Below are 22,817 nucleotides of genomic sequence, written 5' to 3'. Positions count from 1 at the left end.
ATATCAACTGTTCTGTTAGAAAGTGAGCCCTTTGAGGCATTTCTCATGCACGTATCCCTTGTGATGATATGGAACTCTGCTGCCCAGTACAGTTGCCAATAGCTACATGTGGCTATTTAAGCTTATAAATTCAATTCCTCAATGGCACTAGCCATATCTCAAGAGGTCAGTAGCAATATGGTGGATACTGGCTACCATATTGTACAAGAAGGATATACAGAATATTGGAGGAACTTCCCTGATCTAACTTATCAACCACTAAATTGTGCAAAAACAATTTCCGATTGAACTTGAAAACAGACTGCAACTCTTGTAGCGAATCACTGGAGCAGAGGTATTTATAAGTCCACAGCTCAAGCCAGACAAGGCCTTCCTTTCAGGTAACCCATAAAGAGTGAGAGGCTGACCAAACTGTTGTGCTTAGAGATCTAGAATTTCATTTTATGGAACTGGATTATGTAACATATACTGTGATCAATAATTAAACTTGTGCAAGTAAGAAGCTTTTACACAGCAAAGGAAACCATCAACAAAATGAAAAAGCAGCGTACTTAGAATGAGAGAAGATATTTACAAATGATATATCCAATAAGGACGTAATATCCAAAATATATAAAGAACTTACACAACTCAACACCAAAAAAAAACCAAACAGTCCTATTTAAAAATCAGCAGAGGACCTGAATAGACGGTTTTCCAAAGAAGACATACAGATGGCCAACAGACACATGAAAAGATGCTCAACATCACTCATCATCATTGGAATGCAAACCAAAACCACAACGAGAAATCCCCTCACACCTGTCAGGATGGCTAAAATCAAAAAGACAAGAAATAACAAGTGTTGGCGAGAATGTGGAGAAAAAGGAAACCTTATGCACTGTTGGTGGGCATGTAAATTGGTGCAGCCATTGTGGAAGACAGTATGGAGTATCCTCAAAAATTTAAAAATGGGAATAACATGTGATCCAGTAATTCCACTACTGGGTATTTACCCAAAGAAAATAAAAACACTAATTTGAAAAGATATATGCATCCCTATGTTTACTGCAGCATTATTTACAATAGCCAAGATATGAAAGCAACCCAAGTGTCCATCAATAGATGAATGGATGAAGAATATGTGGTATACTTATACAATGGAATATTACTCACCCATAAAAAAGAGTGAGATCTTGCTGTTTGTGACAACAAGGATGGACCTAGAGGGTATTATGCTAAGTGAAATAAGTCAGACAAAGACAATACCATATGATTTCACTTATATGTAGAATCTAAAAAATAAACAAAAAACAGGAACAGACCCATAAGAGAACAAACATGATTGCCATAGGGGAGGGGCATAAGAAACTGGGTAAAATGGGTGAAGGGGAGTGAGAGGTACAGGCTTCCAGTTATGGAATGAATAAGTCATGGGGATGAAAGGTACAGCATGGGGAATATGGTCAATGGTATTGTAATAGCATTATATGGTGACAGATGGAAGCTGCACTTGTGGTGAGCACAACAATAACATATAGAATTGTCAAATCACTATGCTGTACACCTGAAACTAATGTAACAGTGTGTGTCAACAATGCTTCAATAAAAAATAATAATTAAACTCATGCAGACGTAGGTAATATTTGTGACATCATTAATTTTCTTTTACTTAAAACTCCAGCTTATGTGTTATGCTGAACAAAAAATAGTATAAAATGAAAGGCTTAAAATGCTCAAGAATACCTTTAAAATCTAATCATAATTTCATTAATCAAAGTAGAATCGACAAATTTAAAAGGCAACTGTTCTCCCCCCATCCAAATGCAATTGATTTTTTACTAGACATAGGAATAATAATATAATTATTAAATGTTTTCATTGTTCTTCCTTGCTGTAATCCTTAGCCAGAATTCAGAGCTTTAAGCTTTGATTATACATTGCAGAAATTTATTTTTAAGGATGCAGTAGATTGAAAAGCAATCCTCACTTGCTGATCCATTTATTTTCTCACCCAATAAACCTGCCTTGATTTGCTGAACACACAAAGCATCAAGACCAAGAGTAATGTCATTTGTTTTAAGCCAGAGCCACTATCTTTCTCAAAGGGCACTGAAGGAGACTGGAATAATTATGGTGATCATTTCACATAATATACAAATATCAAATCATTATGCTGTACACCTGCAACTAATGTTATATGTCAATTATACTTCAATTAAAAATTAACATAAATAAAAAAAATAAAAAGGCACTGAGAGGCCCAAATTGCTTTGTCATTTGGTTGGTGAGACAATTAAATTAACCAGCCTTTCTGGGTTTTAGAGAAAAGTTGAAAACCCCAGCAGCTTTCAGCAAATTTAGCTGTGTCAATATCTTTGCATGATTTGTTTAAATTAACTTTTCATTTCAAGTGAGGCAGTCTGGGAAAAGAAAATAGCTTGAATACCTGCCCAAATGTCACAACTTTTATTAATAATGCCCAAGACTTGCAAAGTATTTTTCAGTTTGCAGGGTGTTTCTAATACATGATGTCACTTGATCTCCAGGCCAAGCCTAGGAAGAGCTAGGACTCATTCCCTGGGGTCTGAATCATAATGCATTACTCCTTTCAAATAGCAGCAGTTGCATCCTCATTTATGGATCTCTGAAGTCTTGGGGCTAGCATTTAAAGGATACTTCAAAAATGCCATGTTAGGGGGTTTATTTTGAGAAAGATTGGACCAGCTCAGGGTGGAGCCAAGATGCTTGCTAGAAACAGAAACAGGGGAAATAAGTGAAAGTTTGTGAAGGGGATGCTGACCGACAGGCTTATTCTCCTGAAGGGAAGAGATTAGAAGATACTGCTATGGGGAAACTATGTGGCCCAAAAGAAAAAATAATTATATATTGAGACTTCGGCTTCCACCTGAGTCTTCACCCAGTTACCCTGAAGTAAGGCCACCAGTCAATACGCTCAAGCCTTATACAGAGCTTATATAATCTTTTTTAGTGCTTTATTCATAAATAAGAACAGCCTGAGAAAAAGTTTCCTAGATGTGTGAAACGTGATGGCAGAAAAAAAAGAAAAGAAAAGTAAATGGAACAGAGCTGAAGCTGTGAAAACCTCCCAGAAATTAGAAGAAAAAAACAGAGATAGAAAATAAGACCAAAAAAAAGAAGGAAAGTTGGATGATGCTACCAGGAGATCAAATATCCAACTAATACCTCAAAAAGAGTACAGGGAAATTAAGGGAGGATTTTAGCAAAGAAATTTTATATTATGATTCTCCAGAACTAAGTCGTCACTCAGGGTCCACCCTGGGCCTACCAAGTGCCCAGAACTGCAAACAAAAGAACACTTGCAAAAAGGACCTTACATGCCTTCTGGGCAGGATGTATCCAAAGGGTAAAGAATTAAGATGGCATTAGCTTTCATATCACATCTTCTCTGTCCATTCATCCATTAATAGGACACTTAGATTATTTCCACATTTGGGGTGTTATGGATAGTGTGGCAGTGAACACAGGAGTGCAGATAGCTCTTTGATACCCAGTTTTCATTTCCTTTGGATATAAACCCAGAAGTGGGGTTGCTGGATCATAATGGTAGTTCTACTTCTTATTTTCTGAGGAACTGCCATCCTGTTTTCCATAGTGGTATATGTATACAAAGGAACATTATTTCAACCATGAGAAGCATGAAAATTCCTCAATTGGTGACAACATGGATGGACTTTGAAGGCATTAGTCTAAGTGAAATAGCCAGACAGAAGGAGACAAATACTGCATGGTCTCACTTATATACGGCATCTAAACTTTTTTAAAGTCAAACTCCTAGAAACAGAGTAAAAAGTGGTTGCCAGGAGCTGGAGTGTTGGGTAAATAGAGTAAAAGGTAAAAACTTTCAGCTATAAGATGAATAAGGTCTGAGGATCTAATGTACAACATAGGGACTATAGTTGATAACACTGTATTATATCATTGAAATCTGCTAACAGAGTAGAGCTTAGCTGTTTTCACAGAAAAAAGAAGAAGAAAATAAAGATGAAGAAGAAAATAAAGACATGAAGAAGAAGAAGAAAATAAAGACATGAAGAAGAGAAAGATGAAGAAGAAGAAGAAGAAGAAGGAGAAGGAGAAGAAAGTAAAGACAAGAAGAAGAAGAAGAAGAAGAAGAAGAAGAAAATTAAGACATGGGGGTAATATATACATCTAACAAATCACCATGATATACACTTCACTTGTCTTACAGTTTTATGTCAGTTATACCTAAATAAAGCTGAATTAAAAAAAAAAAAGGCTACTTGGATAGAATTATTCTTCTAAAACAAGAAGATAAACCAAGAAGAGACACGGGATCCAGGAAAGAAGAGATCCCACCCAAGAAAGAGCCGAGGGAATCCCCAGGATGATAGGAAGAGAAGTCCCAGAACAAAAGCTCAAGCAGGCCTCAAGAGCAGAGGAAGCAGGAGGCTGGAGAGCTCCAGGAAATAGATCTCCAAGGAAATAAAAAATGAAACTGACAGATTCCATGATGTATTTGACAAGTAGAATTTTAGAGTTCTGTTAGTTGGGAAATGTATTTGCAAGAGGTACACAAAAGCAAACCGAGAAATTGAAATAGGGCAATAATTACTCTAAGACAAAACAAAACTCTATATATAGGAAAGTAAAAGTAGTCCTGGTACACCACATTGCTGAATTAGGAACAGTAGTTACATGGTCATAATAGTGCAAATGGTAAATAGCAACTGAACTAAAAGTTGTTGTTTGGATAAAAGGAAAGAAAGAGGATGTGTGAGTGAGCTGCCGTTATTTTTCATGGCTGGAAGCTAATTGGTAATGCCTAAAATTGAAATATCAAGAAACATAAGTATGAGAACAATCCTTAAAAATAAGAATTCTTAAAAATAGAAGCAACAGCTGTAAGAGGTGAAGGGGGTTTACCTCTAAGGAACAAAAATTAATGAGAAGCAAGGTGGGGAAAGGGATTGCTGGTTTTCACCCTAAATCTTTTTGTACTTCAACTTCTTAAATCCTGTACCTTGAAAATAATCAGTTCCATGTTAATTATACTTTGGAAGGTGACCTGAAACTAAAATTTCCAGAAAGGGTCAAATGTGCCGTAGCTGTAATACTCTAGACAATACAAACCAAATACTCCCTTTAAAGACTTAATTATACTGGTATTGTACTTATAATTACAGACCAAAGTTTGAATTTGTTTGGCTGCCTAGAGCACCAGGGTCACCTGATAAATAGTAAATTTGGCTTTCATTTTGTTTCTTGTTGCCCTATCCTTTGGAGTACATTTGCCATGTCAATTAAATCCCTCTGGGGCATTATTTTTCTCTTGCCAACCACTATGTGATTTTGGCTTTAAATGTAGGAAGATCAGCTACTTGATCATATGGTCGTGGCCTTGAGGTTCAGGTACTTGAAGCAATTAGTTGAGTGAGCAAGCTAAGGATGGGACAAAGTTGTTAAGGTTGTAAGACTAATGAAGTTACACTTTCCATTTCCATCTTTACTGTTAACTAATATCCGCTCCGATTCAGATGCCACTGCTCCTACTCTATCTCCCATTTCCAAGACATTTTTAGGAGAAGAGTAATGAAGGGCATAAGAGCTTAGCTCCTGAGATCAACTTAATAGAAAAAGAGCAAGAAAACCAGGTCTCATTTTTAAGAAAATCTTCAATTTTCTAAAAGAGGCCTCGTTCATCCCTAGTTCTTTGTAACATGGGCAGGTAACGTCTTGGTCCCATTTTTTGTTGTGTTGTTTGGGATTTTTTTCACTGGTATCTAATAATGCACAGACTTGCTGGGTGCTTCTAGTTCTACACAGGTCATGCTTTCAAAGCATCTGAGTTCACATCTATATGATGCCTTCTATGAAAATCGTTTAATTAAAGTAGCCATCTGTGCCGTCAGAGCATTGGAGGTTCCCCGGGCCTCACTATATAAGAAACTGCAATAATAAACCCATGTGTTTTCATTGATTACTCTAGGTCACTCTGTAAACTGTGTTTAAACATTATTTGCAAAAACTAACATTTCAAGATGATGTGATAATTGTTTTACTCTCTTTAAGATGCCAAGATGCTTAGCATAAGTTTTCACAGATTGTAGGATAAATCAACAATGAGCCATGTAAGCAAAGCTCCAGGCAAGGAACCCTGCTTCAATTATTTAAACCTTCCTTAATAATATTTTTTTGAAATACCCTCAGGTCTTACTATATATTTTCCTAGTTTTTTATATCACTTCTTGAACATTTTACTGAAGTGTAATATGCATACAGAATAGAGCACATACCCAAAGAGAACTGAGCACTCCTGTGTAACCGCACCCAGATAAAGAAACAGAACATGACCAGAACCTTCTATGTATCCTTTCTCAATCACTGTCCCCCAAGGGTAACCACTGTGCTGTCTTCAAACAGCATAAATAAAATGGAATCACGGGCGCCTGGGTGGCTCAGTTGGTTAAGCGACTGCCTTCGGCTCAGGTCATGATCCTGGAGTCCCTGGATCGAGTCCTGCATCGGGCTCCCTGCTCTGCAGGGAGTCTGCTTCTCCCTCTGACCCTCCCCCCTCTCATGTGCTCTCTCTCATTCTCTCTCTCTCAAATAAATAAATAAAATCTTTAAAAAAAAAAAAAATGGAATCACACAGCATGTCCTCTTTTGTGTCTCGTCTCTTTCACTCAACGTGATTCATATAAAGTTCATCCATCACTGAGCATAGTTCTAGTGTGCTATTACTGTGGACTATTCCACTATGTTAATGTACCACACCTTACCTATTTATTCTTCTGTTGGTAGGTGTTTGAGCATTTCCAGCTTCAGTTTATTAAGAGCAGTACAGTTTTGAACATGATACTCCATATCTTTTGATGAATATATATAAACACATCTATTGAGTATGTATGTAGGAATGTGTAGCAGTATCATAGGGTATGTATATATATTCAGCTTTAATAGATACTGCCAAACAGTTTCCCAAAGTTGTTGGGTCAACTTTTAACTCTTTTTGTTCAGGGCATATTTATTTAATGATATTCTCAAGAAAAGGCCTATTATTAGATCACTGTTTTTTTTCATTGTAAGTTTCAAAATCATGAATGACCCGTTTAAATGAATCTGCCACATAAAGTAGAATGCTTTGATTTATTAATTATAGTAAAAAAATTTTCTCTCGGGATATTGGAGTAAACACTTGGTCATTAGAAATGTTTGCAGACTTATTACAAAGGAAAAAAATTCACTAACATCTATATAGAAAGTAAGTTCGGGCAATCTCTCAGATGGACAGTTTGGAGGGAAGCTTTTCCAGCAATAGCCATCAGGTAGTAAGCAAAGGGCAACAGAGGGATTCTAAGACCAAGAACCAGGCAGTCTGAGATAATGTCTCAACTCTACCAACCTTGTGTAAACCTCTTAATTTATCTGAGCCTTTATTTTTCTCTTCTACAAAATAAGAGTCTGAATCCACCCTTCCAGTGTAAGGACTACGTGAAGATACATTGTATTATATATGTCAGTTGTAATTATATAAAGTAGAGAGACTTTATGTTTTACATCAAAAAGCCCTAACATATTCTTAGACCATGACATTAAATTTTTAACTTTCCAATTATATTCCTAGAGAGTACATTCTCCCTGTCTTGTTTTAGCCCTGCTTTTTGTTATCACTGTCCGCATTTTTAGCATTAGCAGTATTACACAGTCCAATGTCAGGGAATTACACTAATTCATGTTCATTAATGACCCTTTCGTTAGTTTACTAGCTGGTTTACTGTTAGTTTACTAGTTGCATTGTGGGTTGTCAGTAGTCCTTTGCCACTATCTTATCAAATAGTGACTACAGATGTGCAGTGGGTTCCCGGAATGCATGCTCTTGCTCAGATAGTTTACCTCGGATGATGTCCTCTCTTTTCCTAGCCAATTCACAGATTGCTTTATGTTATACTTTTTGGTACTTTTATTGTCTGGTGTGAGTTGTTTTGAAAACCAATTCCACTGATGTGGCAGAATGTGCTTAACAGCAGGCTGAAAATGCCAAAGTCGCCTTCTTCACCCTCTGGGCACTTAATCGGGGCCAAGTATGACAAGGAAAAGATTCTTAATATATATTAACTTAATAATCTCCCTTTTCATTTTATTCTATTTTCTCCTCTCTTTTGTTTTTCTTTTTTATGTCCCCACATATGCCACCTGCAGTGCGTTTGGCGTAGTTACGCAGCTGATGAGAAATCCGTTTCCATTGCAACCTGGAAGCCACACTTGAAGGCCTTGCACACCTGCAGCCCTACCAAGTAGGTATCACTGTGACAGCTGGTGCTCCCGTCAAGCCTCCTCACGGTCCCAAAGCAAACCACACACACACACACACACACACACACACACACACACACACACACACACACAGGTGTTGGTATTTGGCTTGTCTTATTCTCTGTTGCCCTTCAAGAGATTCAAACCTGTTCAGTAGCAACTCAGGCACAAAACTAAATGGACTCAGTATCGTTCCTCACCATTCACAGACTAAGCTTAAAGATTAAAGGAATTCAAACTTTTATAGAGATTTATTGCTACTATTTCATGCTTATTTTCTAATAAATCATTTCATAAAGCCCACTGAAATTCTAAAAGTAACCACCATGGTTCTTGAAAAACAATGATGGTTTAAACTCGGTCCATCACCTGACCCCAAGCAGGGAGCACTTTGAGAGCAATGTATCTTTGCATAAAGTCCCTCAAAGTCATTTCTCATCTGGATCGTCTTAGAGGATGGTCCTGGAGCTTTCACTTGCTGATCAAGCGAGTGTCAGTAGCAAAAGAAGAGCTGGAGTCCTAATAGGATTACTGCATACAGTGAAGCAATGGGACCAATCAGATTAAAATTTGAAATTAGCATTCAAAATTGGAAAGTAATATGGCTTCTATTCACATTTCATTGGCCCAAACAAATCACCTGGCCAGGCCTCAACTCAAAGGGGATGGGAAAGTGCAGTCCTCCCATGTGCCTGGAAAGAGAAGAGAACCAGAACATGAACAGCCCTGATGGTTACCACAATGATCTTTAATTTAAAAAAAATCCTTAGTCCTGGAATCTTGGACTCCAATTCAACTATCCGAATATACTTAATCAAAATCACCATCTTCATTAAAGAAGTCCTCGTTGAAACAACCAAAGCACGTAAGCCAAGGGAAAGGCTTTCTGTGTGTCACCCAGCTTGATTGCAATAGTCAGTTCCTCAGGTTGTTCAAAAGCTACCAAAGTGCTTATTTACTTAGTACTTTAGAGCACCTGCTGTTCCCCTTCATAGTCCAACAAAACCTTAATCCCAGTGGCTTCATAGGATTCAAGGCATCCAAGTACTGTGATTCAATCAGAGAAACCTCTTTCTTACTTGCTGTGGAAGAGCAATCAACTGGGGAACCCTTCATGACTTACTGCCTGGAATTTCAGTCTCAGAGGAGGTTTGTGCTGCTTCAGAACACACGCTGTTAGGAAGCCGTACATCTGTCACTAACTGTCAGGGTCTGTTACGTTGCTTCCCTGATCCTCCCCGGGCCCCATCCACAAAGTGAAGGACGAGAGGTGAGCAAGATAACTTCTCAGCTCTGATAAGACATGTCTCCTAAAAGCTGGGATCAAAACCTGTGATAGAGATATTCCTAGAACCCCAGGTCTTCAGAAGGGATGGAACCTTAGCAAGGAAAGAAGCATGGATGCTGTCGAATGAATGCATGCATGAGAAGTCTCTTTTCATGTAAATCTTAAAATTAAGTTGACTTTCCTTTATTGAGTATGAGACTCTTTCAAAGTTGTGGTAATAAAAACAAAACATCTATTCCTTAGAGGTATTGAGTCAGAAATGGGAATTGTATAGAAATTGCGTTTCTTGTACTCATGAAGGTTTCTAGGTATATATGTAAGAGGAAGACTAGAAGAAGAAACAAAAGAAGGTTCTCAAGTGACAGAAGAGAGTGATCTATTATCATGTGTTAATTTGGCTTTCCACTTCCCGAAGTTTTTGGATTAAAGTCATTCTGAAGCCTGGAAAAAATTATTGAATAATAAGTCAAATTCTCCCAGTGCATAAACTATGATTTTACTCACATAATTTCTCTTTCTTCCTCTGAAATTTTCCATTTTAAATGGGGGGAGGGGAGGGAAGGGAGAGGAGAATTTATGCAAACACCTATATCCATGCTGTTCCACTCTGGTTGTCCTTTCCCTGCACCCCCCATTTACCTCTGAGTCTCGGCCCCATTTACTGAATAACAGGTACTTGTCCTGAATGACACAGCCGTCCCTGGCAAAGTTCAGGGAACCCGAATATCCTAACATCTCTCCCTCCAACGACATGTTATTGTTCCAAATTGTGTGGTTCTTAATCTTTATTATTGTTGTTATTTTTGTTAAACCATGGAGAACATGATAATAATTATGGACTCTTTCCCACCAAAAAAAATATTCAATGCAAAAAAAAATCAGAATTTTGCCTACAATTTTAATGTATTCACAGACTCCCTGAAGCCAAGTTCAGAACCTTTGCTTTAGAAAGCAAACCTGCTTTAATCAAGTTTGTAGATCTGTGAAGAGAATAATTTACAATGACTTAGGGGGATATTTTTTCATTTATAATTAACTGGCTTACTGAGTGCAGAGTGATGTAATAAGAAACAGACCGAAACTTCTTTTTATTTATATAGTGTATTTCCTGTAACATTCAGAGTTTAAGAACTTCTGAAGAGATGATTCATTCATTCATTTGTGCATTTGTTAAATAACTATTCATTGAGCACCTATTATTTTGCAATTTCCAGGCACTAGAAGTGTAGTAGTGAAAGAAAAAAAAAAACAAATAGTTTAGAATCTCAGGCTTCGGGGAATGTATATTCAAGGGACATTGGGAAGAGAAAATAAATAAATAAATAAAATATGTAACAGAGTAGTGCTAAGGAGAACAGTATAAAGTAGGGAAGGAATTTGTGGGACATTAGGGATTACAATTTTAAAGAGGTGGTCAGGGAAGAGATCATATTATCAATAGCATCATCATCAATGATATCGCTGTCATTAAAAAACATGAACTCATGCTCTTGTTCCCAGGAGTTTTAGAGATACAGTGAGATGCTTTGACTCCTCAACCTCATTCCAGGGAGTAGGATGGAAGAGAGGTGTGACAGGTGTGCAGGGGAGACAGGGTAGGGTGAGAGGGCAGGCCATACCCGCTCAGTCCTGCCGGGCATATATCCCACAGTTTCTGACTCTCCTTTCTGGTCTGGCTGCTCTCACATAGGCTTTCGAGGTCTTAGCAGTTGCTATTTCAAAGTTTTGTTTTAATAACAGAAGGATTTACAGAGGGAACATATTTTTCTTGATTTTCTTCTCAGAGAAAATGAAGGCTGTGCGAAGTGTATGACACAGGTAAATGTGCTCTTTTAGGGAGTGAGTCTGATATTTTATGAAGCTGTGGGGAATTGTCAAGCTCCAAGGATGCCGTGTGATAATGTAAAAAGTCAGAATGTAGACATTCTCTAATCCAGTGCCTTCAATTTTTTCATAAGAAAATCAAGACCTACAAGAAAGTGAGGTGCTTGCCCAAGGACACACAGTCATTTGTAAAGAGTAGGGACCCTACACCATGTTGCACAGACCTGAATTCGCTAAAATGGGTTGTTAAAAATACCATCCAACACTAGTCCAGGACGGTTGTGATCAATTTCCCATGCACCTGATTTACTTCAAGAGAATTCGTACTGTATACAATATGAAAACAAAATCTTCCTCAACAAGTGACTGAAGCTACAGTGTAACCAGCACCATTCTAAGAGTCCTTGTTGATGCCAGTTAGATCAGAACCGCTTTCTTAACCATGGATAACGTTAGCTAATGTGGAGTCTACAGTTTTAGGTTACACATGGGCACTGTTGGTCTTGCTAAGTAAACATGCCAGTTCAGGTCGTGCCACAAAGAATATATGTTGAAAAGTTGGGTACAGTTCTTATAAGGAATACTGCTTCTGTGGATCTTGCTTAAAAAGAATTACTTAGGGTACTTTATTCCCCATCCTCCATTATCAAGTGCTATAAATGTATTCACCAGTTTATCATCATTTCTCTTCTGCCTGCACGCACCTGAAGGAAAGAACAAGGGGAAACATCCAGCAGGTTTGTGATTTCTCTTCTGCTCCATGTTTGTTTATAAATCTGATACCTAACCGATGTTTGAAATGTATCTCATGTGAGTAAAATTGATCAAGAAATACAAGATGATTAAAAGTGACCTTTCATAAGATTGCCTGCAAAGGTTGCTGCTTCATTGATTTTTCTCCCCCTTGGAAGCATCAGTGTCTCCCTAACTCACTGCTTTTTATAATCGGCAGGGCATGGAACATTCTTGGGGAAAAATAATAATTATGGCCTTTGGTTATTCCTTGGTACCATTTTCTCAGATGGAAGTCTTACCGAAGTATTCAAATTCTGGGAAGCAATGTAAGATATATTCCCCTTCATCAGGGTCCTTTTAGAGTAAGAAAATGGGTTTTTTGGGCAAAAGGAACACTGTGTACAGGAGGTAAAAACAATCTCTCTGTGACATCTCCAGCTCATTAAGCATTGGTTTACTTGAGTAACATGATTCAGAAGAAGAGCCTCCCCCCACCACCACCGCCCCATCCTTTAGGAAGAAGAAACTTCACCAAATAATTTATGGCCATTCTTTCATGCCTTTCAAGGAAATGCTTTATCAGATTAAAGAGCAGAGAGTTAGACCTAGGAGGAATGGGAGGTGAAAGAGAACATTTTATTCTGTGTGAGTGAGTGCCAGGAAGAGTCTGGATTTGGGAGCAAAGCCCCGAAGGACAGAGCCAGGTGGATCTCAACACCCCTGGTGTGAGGAGTAGAGAGGCAGAACCAGCAGGAGAATCCCAGGTGCCTGGAAGGGAAGAAGAAAAATTGTTGTCCTAGCATTGCTACTTGTTTCAGTAATGAGGAAACAACAGGCATTCCACCTGCAGAGTTGGCCCCTGGGTGGGGACCAATGGGAGCCCAGGGATTGTTCCTTTAGTTCTGTACTGTCATACTAATGACACTAATTATAATATACTTATACAGTACTGAAACTAGTTTTGAAAGTTCACTTGGGATGATGAGGTTCTGGGTCATCCGTTTCTGCATTATATTAACACTTAAAAAGATTCACAAGCCAGAACACAAATGCATCCATGATGAGAGATAGATGTGGCAGGATGCACAACACTCCTTTGAGGAAGGTAAGCCTACACAGGGATGGCATTAAAGACTCTTCTCTTACTTGGTAGTCAAAGAGTTAGGGCCAAGGTCATTAGATATTCCTGGGTGATATTTCCAGAAAGTTTTAGTAGCCTGAAGATTTGGTCTTCTCTACTTTAGAGGTATTTCTGCCCAAAGAGAGGTTCTGGTGATTAGACTCAGAACATTCTTTGCATAGACTCTAGAACAGGCAGTCTCACCAATTCTGACCATTTAGTCCTCTTTTGTCTAGACTCCCAGCAAACCCCACCGTCCTTCTGTTGTGGCAATTTTACTTGAAAAGAGTTACACAAAATAAATCATAGCCATTATAAGCCATTTAGTCTATTTGGTGATATTTGAAAAGCTTTCCTTGTTTCAGGAGCTATTCATTTACAAATTATGTCAAAGGGTAATCTGTCTCCAAATCCTAAAGGCAGAGACTATCTTTGGCACAAACTCCATAGGTCACCTGTCTTGGTTTCATCCTCCAAAACAGAGCTATTGACACCTAGAGGGGAAGTCTGTGAATCATGTGGAGGTGCTCACAAAAGTGTGACGTGGTATGGCAGTCCTGAGTAAGGGGTTCCCTTGGGCTCACACGATATTGCACTTTTTCCAAATGTTAACAAGGCAGGAAGCAAAGACAAAATTAAAATGTAACTATGGAGCTTTTTTGTTCTTCACTCCAGAAATGAACCTCCCAATCAGCTGTCACGATTCAAAAAGACTACTGACCAATTTTTTTTTTAATTTCATGATGTTCACATGTACCTAAAATATCAAAATTTATTCTACATGCTTGTGAAGAAGGGTGTCAAAAATGACTCACCTGTAGTTTTGAACATATACAGAAACACCGAGGTATGTTACACACAGATTTCTTGCTTCTCTATGGTCACTGGACATTTGGCAAAACCACCATGAAATATGTCCTATATTACCATTTATTTAGCATACATGCCTTACTTGATGTTTCATACTTCATACACTTAGGTCTTCTGTCCCCCAATTATGTATCACATCACCCTGTGCAAAGCTATGACAGAGAATGTGCTCAATAAACAATTCTTAGAGTAATAAAATGTCCCTGACCTCCAGTAGTTCACGTAGAAAGAGAAAAAACCAACAAAAATGGGAAAGAGGAAATATACAAAGAGAGAGACAATGAAAAAGTAAAAACATTTCAATAATCTGAAGGAAACAAGCTGAAGCTCCCATTTTAAAACATCACTTTAGCTTTCACCTTGTTGTGTTCCATGGGCAATGGAATTTATAATACTGCAGAATGAGTGCAAAAAGACTATTGTATTAACAATAGCAACAGTACCATCTTAAGAAAAACAAATTTGCCCTTACTCAAGCAAAATGTGCACAAAGGAAAATGCATTTATAATGCGTATTGTTTCTTAGAAGAGAGCAGATTTGGCTCCAGACTATTGCTGAATAATCCTTGACCCAATTTCAAATGGATTGATTAACACCAGCCAAATGCAAAGCCCTTTACTGTGTTTGGGGCCATTGGGTTACTGATGGTGATTCAGATAAGCAGAAGAGATAAACTTCAGCCAACTCTGTGATCTTCCAGATATCTCAGAGCCTGAAGTCTCCTAAATCTTTCCTCCTGGCTTTTCATTGTGTTAAGAACTGGGAGTAATTCAAGCATGGATGGGTTTAGTACAGTAGCCAATAACTGTCTCCTAGTGCATCTGGCCCAGTCTCCCTCTGAATGACTGGGCCAGACACAGAGAGGCTTTTCTCGCTGCAGAATGTAGTGAAACATCACACACATTCGTATACCCCCATAGCTAATGAGGTTCCCTGCTTTGGAATATTCTGGTTAGAGAGATTTTTGTCTTTCTACACTGAGGTTAGGGTATGTTTAAACAAATTTGGGCTAGGGAAAGACATCCAGTTCTGTGATGCTTTTGCATTGTTTGCAACAGGTCCAAAATTTTTCTTTAAATATACAAACCATCAGTCTCAAGAGGCTCTCAACTGAACAACAGTTGAAATAGTGTGTCTTTGAGACATTAAAATAATGTCTTTGGTACGGGGTCAGGTACAAATTACTATTAGTCTCAATTGAGCCTGCTCTGTTTTTCCTCTACTTAGACCATAAATGCAACTTCTTTAGCACCATTTAAAGATTCATTTGTTTTCCTCTGTCTTCCCATTAAAACAGTTCTAATCCCATATGTGGTGAATATGTTTATTGATTTTATTGTAATTAATCATCCCATTAAGTAATTTTTCTAGCTCATTTTTTTAAACTGGATAGTTTTTCTCTGTTTTGGTACTAATTGTCACTTTCAGAAAATAGAATTTACCTATAAACCCATCTAACCAAATTAAGCCAGGATTCTCACCTTGAGATTTTATGTCCTCCTCCCTTCCTCCTTGATAAGGGGGTCAGTTAGCCATCTGGTACACCCTGCCACAAAAAGACTCTTCTTCCTATTAGGTTTTTATTGCTACTAGAATAGGTCATGCCAACGGAAGTTTGGGAATTATCTATAAATCTTGCTACTTCTGCCTACCCTGTCTCCTTAATCAACAATTGTTGGCTATGTGCGTGCTTCATAGTTAAGCTGCCTTGATCACAGTCTATAGGCTTTAAATAGAACCCTGTCAGACTTCTTATTAGACTATCTAAAGTTGCTTTAACAGGTTCTTGTGAGACTGTTACAAAGATGCATGTCTTCAAAGTTAAAGCATAAATGATATTCTTTTATTACGTTACCATCTTCTGCTGTGATCCACTGAGTGCTTTGTCCAAATTGCTCCTACGTGGTTGGCTTTATTAGGTTCTGAGATGTGTGTTTCTTAGGAGAGAACGCTAGAATGCTGACAGAAAAGACTGTGCATTCTTGTATTTCTTGGGCGTTTGTTTTCCATTGTTTACATTTTCTTTCTTCTGTGTGCAATGAATGATCTGCATGTGTTGTTAAACTAAGTAAGGCTAGACTTTTTTTTTTTTTCCCTAGCATAATCAACTTGTGTCCTTATGGGCAAAATGTTAGATTGTTTCAAAAACAATCTTTGGAAAATGGTTTCTCCTTCTGTTCGCATTTATTGATAGAGGGAAAGGATTTAGTCTTTTAAAAACATATCAAAAGACTTACAACAAGAAACTCTTTTTTTAACAAGCTAGTGACCTAGAATCTTTTCTTCTGACTTTTTGGAGCATATATTCTGACAATTATTGATATTAACTATAACTGCAGGTATTTTATACAAATCAAGAACCTTTTTTAATAGTTCAAAGTAATTAATGTTATCAACTTCATTGATTCCTATAAATATTTAAGGTTCTGAAATATTTTGTTCCTCATTTATACTGTATTGCATTGCTATTTATTACAAGGGTTGCTGTATTTTAAAATATTTATGTTCTTATTTTCATATGAATCCGATGCTAACACACAGGCTACCATCATTTGTAATGCGTGTTTCACATCCAGTCGTTTCAACCTCACCATTAAGAGCACTGATTATATTCCAAGCAGCACAATTAAACTACGTAGTTAGTACTTACTGCTTAAATAGTCTGTATATTATATCTGAAAAACAATAAAGCCAAATGGCTTTGTTGTTCTAAAAAGAAAAAGAAATCCCTAAGCACTTTCGTGGTGGTGAAATGCTTAGTAATGTGCTGCTCTATTTCCCTCACTCCTAGTAAGTTCTGTAGTAATAAGCAGAAGCTCTTCAGAACGTACACCTCACGGAAGCAGAGGTACCCAGCATCCCGGCTATTGACATGAAATTTGAGAATGCCAACTAACCTCAGGTGCATGACCAGGTTCCACCGCCATCCTACCTGAGCCCTGCTCAGAGACTCACTCTTCCTAAGGACTTCTTGAATGAGGTTTTCAACCCGCTTGTAATTTTCCTTGTTGCCTGTTGCCTGCTTTGATACTCTACGCCAGGGCCAAATAGGCAGGGTCCCGCACAGCCCTGGCGCCTCCTTGTGGTGGGACCGCTGCTGAGCTGCTGCACGCACTGGATTGTTAACGGCTCAGTCGCCATATTGTGCCTGAGGCGAGAATTTGTAGAATGCTTATCCTATGAAGGGCTAAAACCCTAATTAAGTATAACAAGGACTACAGCATTCTAAGTCCAAGAGGATTACTGTGGGGTTACAATAATGCCACACAGTTCCCTGGCAGGGAACATCCAGTAGTAGCCTGCATGCTGGGCCATTTGAGTTATTTGTACATCTGGTTCCTAGAGGGGGAAGAATTCCCTACACGGTTCCCCATAGTTGTGCAGGCGCCCCCTCCTAGAGTCCCCAGCTGATTGATGCCACAATCAATGACCACAATGTCCTTTGGCTTATTTTCTCCAGAGAAAGACCTTCTTATTGGTCTCCTAGGAATAATCTTTGACAATCTTCCTAAAAACACTGTTACATAAATCTTCCTCAAAAGTCACGTTTATAGGGGCGCCTGGCTGGCGGAACATGTGACTCAATCTCAGGGTCATGGGTTCAAGCCCCACGTTGGGCATGGAACCTACTTTAAAAAAAAAAAAAAAAAAAAGCGTGTTTATAGATGTGACCAGAAAGTAGGAAAATAACAAAAACTTGAATGGACCAGTGAAGAGTCTATATTTTTAATCAATGTGCATTTTCAGTAACAGCCATCTAATCAGTTTAATAGTCATCTAATCAAGATGCTCTGTTGATTTCCAAAGGGGAAAAGAAGTAGAAAAACTAACAGAAGTGAGCTTTTTTGTAAGAACAGGTCTTTGCTTTGGAGAACAAAATTTTGCCTGGTTAAAAAGTTCTGGGTTAAGATTTTATTCTTAAATTTCATACAATTATGTCAAAAGAGAGACTGAAAACGTTAATCTTTTTTTTCTAATTTCATATGTAATATGTTGGACTCGCTTTAAAATGATTTTTGGTAATTCTTTTAATATTAGACATTGGCAAATATTCATGCAGTTAAGAAGGACAAAAAGCGGGGCACCTGGGTGGCTCAGTTGGTTAAGCATCTGCCTTTGGCTCAGGTCATGATCCTGGAGTCCTGGGATCAAGCCCCGCATCAGGCTCCCTGCTCGCAGGAAGCCTGCTTCTCCCTCTCCCACTCCCTGTGCTTGTGTTCCCTCTCTCACTGTCTCTCTCTCTCTCTCTCTCTGTGTTAAATAAATAAATAAAATCTTTAAAAAAAAAGAAGAAGAAGAAGAAGGACAAAAAGGGACATGGTACCTAGAACTCATTTATATCAACTTTAAGTGCTTTAAGTAGTACTAAGATTCAGAGAAAAATATTATTTCCACTTTCCATGAAAGAGATGCTATCAAAATGTTTCATAGAGGCAACTTTTTAAAAATATTTTCACAGGAGCAATTGTTTTTAAATATTTCATTATTGTAAATTAGCCATGGAGGGTTTGATGCTGATACTTATTTCAGATTTTTTTTACTTTTTCAGTAATTGAAATTCTTAAAAGGGAAAAACTAAATTTTATATTAAGTGATTTTATGATGTTTTCATCAGTTTCTTCTTCATTTAGTCGGTATAAGAAAGAGATATATCTTTAAAGTTTGAGAAAATAATTTGATATTAACGAAACTCAACCTTCTGCAGTAATTAGCATCTATGAGTTCCAGAAAAGGTAATCAACTAGATAAAGTACAGTGAGAACATTTGCAGTGATAGCTATGTAAATTTAAGCCATTCGTTCATCTAAATAAAGGTGCAGAGTTGAGCATATGTTCCTGAACCTGATCATCACAAATTTAAATGATGGAACAGATGTGCTAAAACTGAAAAGACATGTGAAATTTTTACTATTTAAAAAAAAAAAAACAAAGTTTGAGAAGAGTAGACATTTTGGGTCCTATCCCTTTGAGGATCTGTTTAAATGATTTGAAGGTTTGGGATGACATGGAGAACCTAGCCTCAGCATAAACAGATGCAGTTTTATATGTTATCGTTGCTGTTGTTTGATGTGATCTACCATTTAATCATGCATTTGTCAAGTGCAGAGAAAGCCTTTGACTGACGGGATTGTTTTAAAGAACCCTTGAACCCACCTGACCCCATCACAAAACTGCCAGCCTGTTCTTTGCATGTGCCTTCAGCTAGTCATGCTGAACTTAGCTCCATCTGCATTTCAGAGGGGAACGGTCAGTTGCATGGTCGACTCGTTTATTGTTACCAGGACTTTCTGATCACCATAGTTCATTATTTGATTTGTCTTCATGTAAACACATAAAATGTGGTGTCTTTTTAGAATATCATTTGTTAAGCAACTAGGCATGGAAAAATAAATGTTACTGTTTCTTGTTAGCTACAAAACACATAACCACTAAACACATTTGCTGTTGGCATGCTGCAGCTGGGGACAGTGGACATTGCGGTAAGTGGAAAAAACAAGGGCTCCACTTCGTCTCGGATAATCCGTGTCCATGAGAACACTGCCTCCTTCATGCCCCACAAAGGCTGCAGCATGAGTGCGGGTCTCAGCCTCTCAGAGTAGCTGCTCCAACTTACTGCCCTCAGACCCTTCACCCTTCATTTCGGCAGACCCTGAAGAGTCCTGGGGCTCTCGCTGGCTACCAGTGTCATTTCCTGATGAATAACACAGCACTTTATAAATGAAACAAGAACACAAACAAAATGGGGACAGAGCATCTCCTACAGTTCACTTGGTTCCCACAAAAATCCCTTAGCTATGTTGCTATTTTCGTCTTTATGTTCGAGATGAGGACTCCAAACCCCAAGTCTCTTTGATTCCAACCTGCCCTTCCCACCACATCACACCACATCTTTTGATTAGGAAAGCATGGAGATACACTTCGGGTTTTGTTGTTGTTGTTGATGCTTCCTTTATCAACCCACAGCATTTCAGTCCTCGCTGGCATCTGAGAACTGAATGTCTGAACAAATATAATTTACCAGTAGCTGCCACAGCAAATCAATAACCTGTTTGATAGCAGGAAATTGTGTTAGTGAACATACCATCTCATTCCGTTAATCAGTCATCACATTCATTATATGCTGGGGCTGTTATACATTGTGTGGTTTTTGTCTCACAAGAATGAATGCAAGCATAAAAAAAATGGGTGTTAAATGTTGTATGTTTAGTATTATGTATGCAGTACTACCAACCGCTATGAGATTGCATGAATTTATGGATATCATAATCTTGCCTGGAATATGAAATGCATGCAGAATGTAGATATATATGTATATGTAACTGTCATCCCTATAGAAATGCTTAGAAATTACAAAGAGATATGCTCCCAAATAAAAAAAAAATTACTTTCTTTAAATCTCAAAAGTTGAGGTGAAAACTAAAATCTATTTCTAAAGCAAACACCGAACCAGTTCTTGGTTATTTCCAGTGTAATTGTGTACAAACTACCGTACCCAACGTCAGTCCTTTCTGTGATGAATCCAGGAAGGGTGTGCCTACCTGTACAGTGAGGTTGAGTTCAAACGAATGCAAACAGATTAAATAAAGCTCCAGTTTTCAATAAGGGAAGAATACATTGCTATGCTCCTACTTGCTGAAAATATTTTGTCTGTTGAAATATAATATACAGTTTCATCTCAGTATTGACCCAAGTGGAGTGGAAGAAATTGCTTGAAATGGAATAATCATGCCTCTGTTGTCCACAGTCAGAAGCTAAGTTTTAAGGAACGAGTACGCATGGCTAGCCCCAGGGGCCAGAGTATTAAGAGCAGACAAGCCTCAGTAGGTGACAGGAGGTCCCCGAGCACCGACATCACCGCCGAGGGCAGCCCCACCAAAGTACAGAAGAGCTGGAGCTTCAACGACCGAACCCGCTTCCGGCCCTCGCTGCGCCTCAAAAGTTCTCAGCCAAAACCAGTGATAGACGGTAAGCCCTGTTTTTCCATAACTGTGTTTAATTGGATAGGCAATCGTGAGCAAGATTATGAAGTAATTAATTCTCCATGGTACCACTTGAAGATAGAAGAAAACAACCCCAAGGAAGGAATTGTTTGTTTGTTTTATTGGAAATGTATTCATTGCCTTGGGCAAATGTACAGAACATAAGTTTACTTTTGGGAGCAACTTTGGCAGCTAAATCTACATTTCAGAGAAGTCGAACAAAATGTTACTTCTTCACTTTTTATCTACAACACATTATTATTTCTCAGACAAAGTCCCTATCAAGATCAACGTGACTGTCCTTCTCACGTATAGGTTATGTCTGACCAGCAAAGGTCCATGGCCCAAAGATGATCAGGTGCTCTGTGAATGTCTTGAAACACAGTAAGAAGGGTGACAATACCTTTCTGGACAACAATGAAGGTGCTATTCCCTTTTCTACTATGCTCTATCCACCAGTAAATCAGAGACCACCGCTTATCTTCCTTAGCGAGATTCCTGTTGAAGTTCTGATCTAATGATAAGTAGAATTCAAGTTCTTCTCCCAAGAGGAGCTAACCTACTTTATCATACAATGTGTCAGAAGTTTACTTGCCAACACATTTTATTGAGTGCCCCATAATTTTCATGTTTATAAAACAGTTTCTTTTTCATTTAAGATTAGCTTGGTTTTCTTTTTAAGTATGCCCCCCCGGGATCTCTTCTACTGGGCAGAGAACCAAAGTCAAATAGCATCTTCTATGAATGCATAAAAACTGCAAAGGCTATCGGCCCTTCTGTTCTCATTCCCTAGTATAACCTGTATTTTCCCAGGCTATGAAATCATGAGGGATAAAATTAACAACCAGGGGTCATAATCTCCGTGACCTCGGGCTCCCTGCAGTGAAGTCCCTGGAACCTCAGCCCACGGTTCCTCCCAGCTCATTCAGAGATCCCCAGGGATATTACTCCCACTCTCCAGTGAGCAACGTGAGTCCCCCCTTCACACCTCTTCATTCTCCACAACTTCGTGGATGCCATGCTCTCCAAGTAGACGCCTAGCTGCTGACCCAATGCGGCCCCTCCCGGTGGAGCTTGCAGCTCCTGTCTCGGTGGTGGGACGTGCTGATCCTGCCAAGCTTCCCTCCACCTGTCACTCTGCTAAAGGAGGAAATGCCCCCTCCACCAGCACTGGATGCTCCCGCATCAAGCCTCTGAGTGTCCTGAGTCACTGCCCAGATTTTCAGTGTCCTCTGGTTTCTACACTCTCCTCCCTAGGAATTTGGCTGAAAGCCCTTGAACAGCTGAGTCAAGAGTTACCCGTGACAGGGCTTTATGTTGCACTCAAAATAGACTTTCTGAATATAAATGGATGCATCATTTCTGGAAGGCAATTTGGCAACATATATCAAAAGCCAGGACATATGCCTAAGCTTGGACACATCCCACCCACCAATTCCATTTCTAGGATATAATCAATATAATGAAATAATATCAGACATTAGAAATGGTGCTCCAAATAAAAAATTATTGACATGAAAAGATGATCATAAAAAACATATTATTCCATTTTGCTGTGTGTGTCTCTGTGTGTGTGTGTGTGTGTGTGTGTGTAAATTCATGTACTTATAGATAAAAATCTGGAAATATTTATAGCAATGTATGAACAATTACCTCCAAGTGATGAGGTCATAGTTACACTTTCTTTCTTCATTTTATTTG

At 38.5% G+C, this 22,817-nt stretch overlaps 1 protein-coding gene across 3 annotated transcripts in view; it reads left to right on the top strand.

The window, feature by feature from the left end:
* The window catches only part of KCNQ5 (potassium voltage-gated channel subfamily Q member 5), a 499,302-nt gene that overhangs the window by 421,379 nt on the left and 55,106 nt on the right, over positions 1-22,817 (top strand). For all 3 annotated transcript variants that reach the window (XM_032409462.1, XM_032409464.1, XM_032409463.1), the window contains exons 8-10: positions 8,185-8,279; positions 12,121-12,147; positions 20,882-21,102. In XM_032409462.1, the coding sequence (XP_032265353.1) occupies positions 8,185-8,279; positions 12,121-12,147; positions 20,882-21,102 (343 nt within the window). The remainder of the gene's footprint in view (positions 1-8,184; positions 8,280-12,120; positions 12,148-20,881; positions 21,103-22,817) is intronic.

Source organism: Phoca vitulina, unplaced genomic scaffold, assembly GCF_004348235.1.
Source record: "Phoca vitulina isolate PV1807 unplaced genomic scaffold, GSC_HSeal_1.0 scaffold11, whole genome shotgun sequence".
Lineage (NCBI taxonomy): Eukaryota > Metazoa > Chordata > Mammalia > Carnivora > Phocidae > Phoca > Phoca vitulina.
Note: the sequence above shows the minus strand (reverse complement) of the source record. Positions and strands in the feature narration are given on the sequence as shown.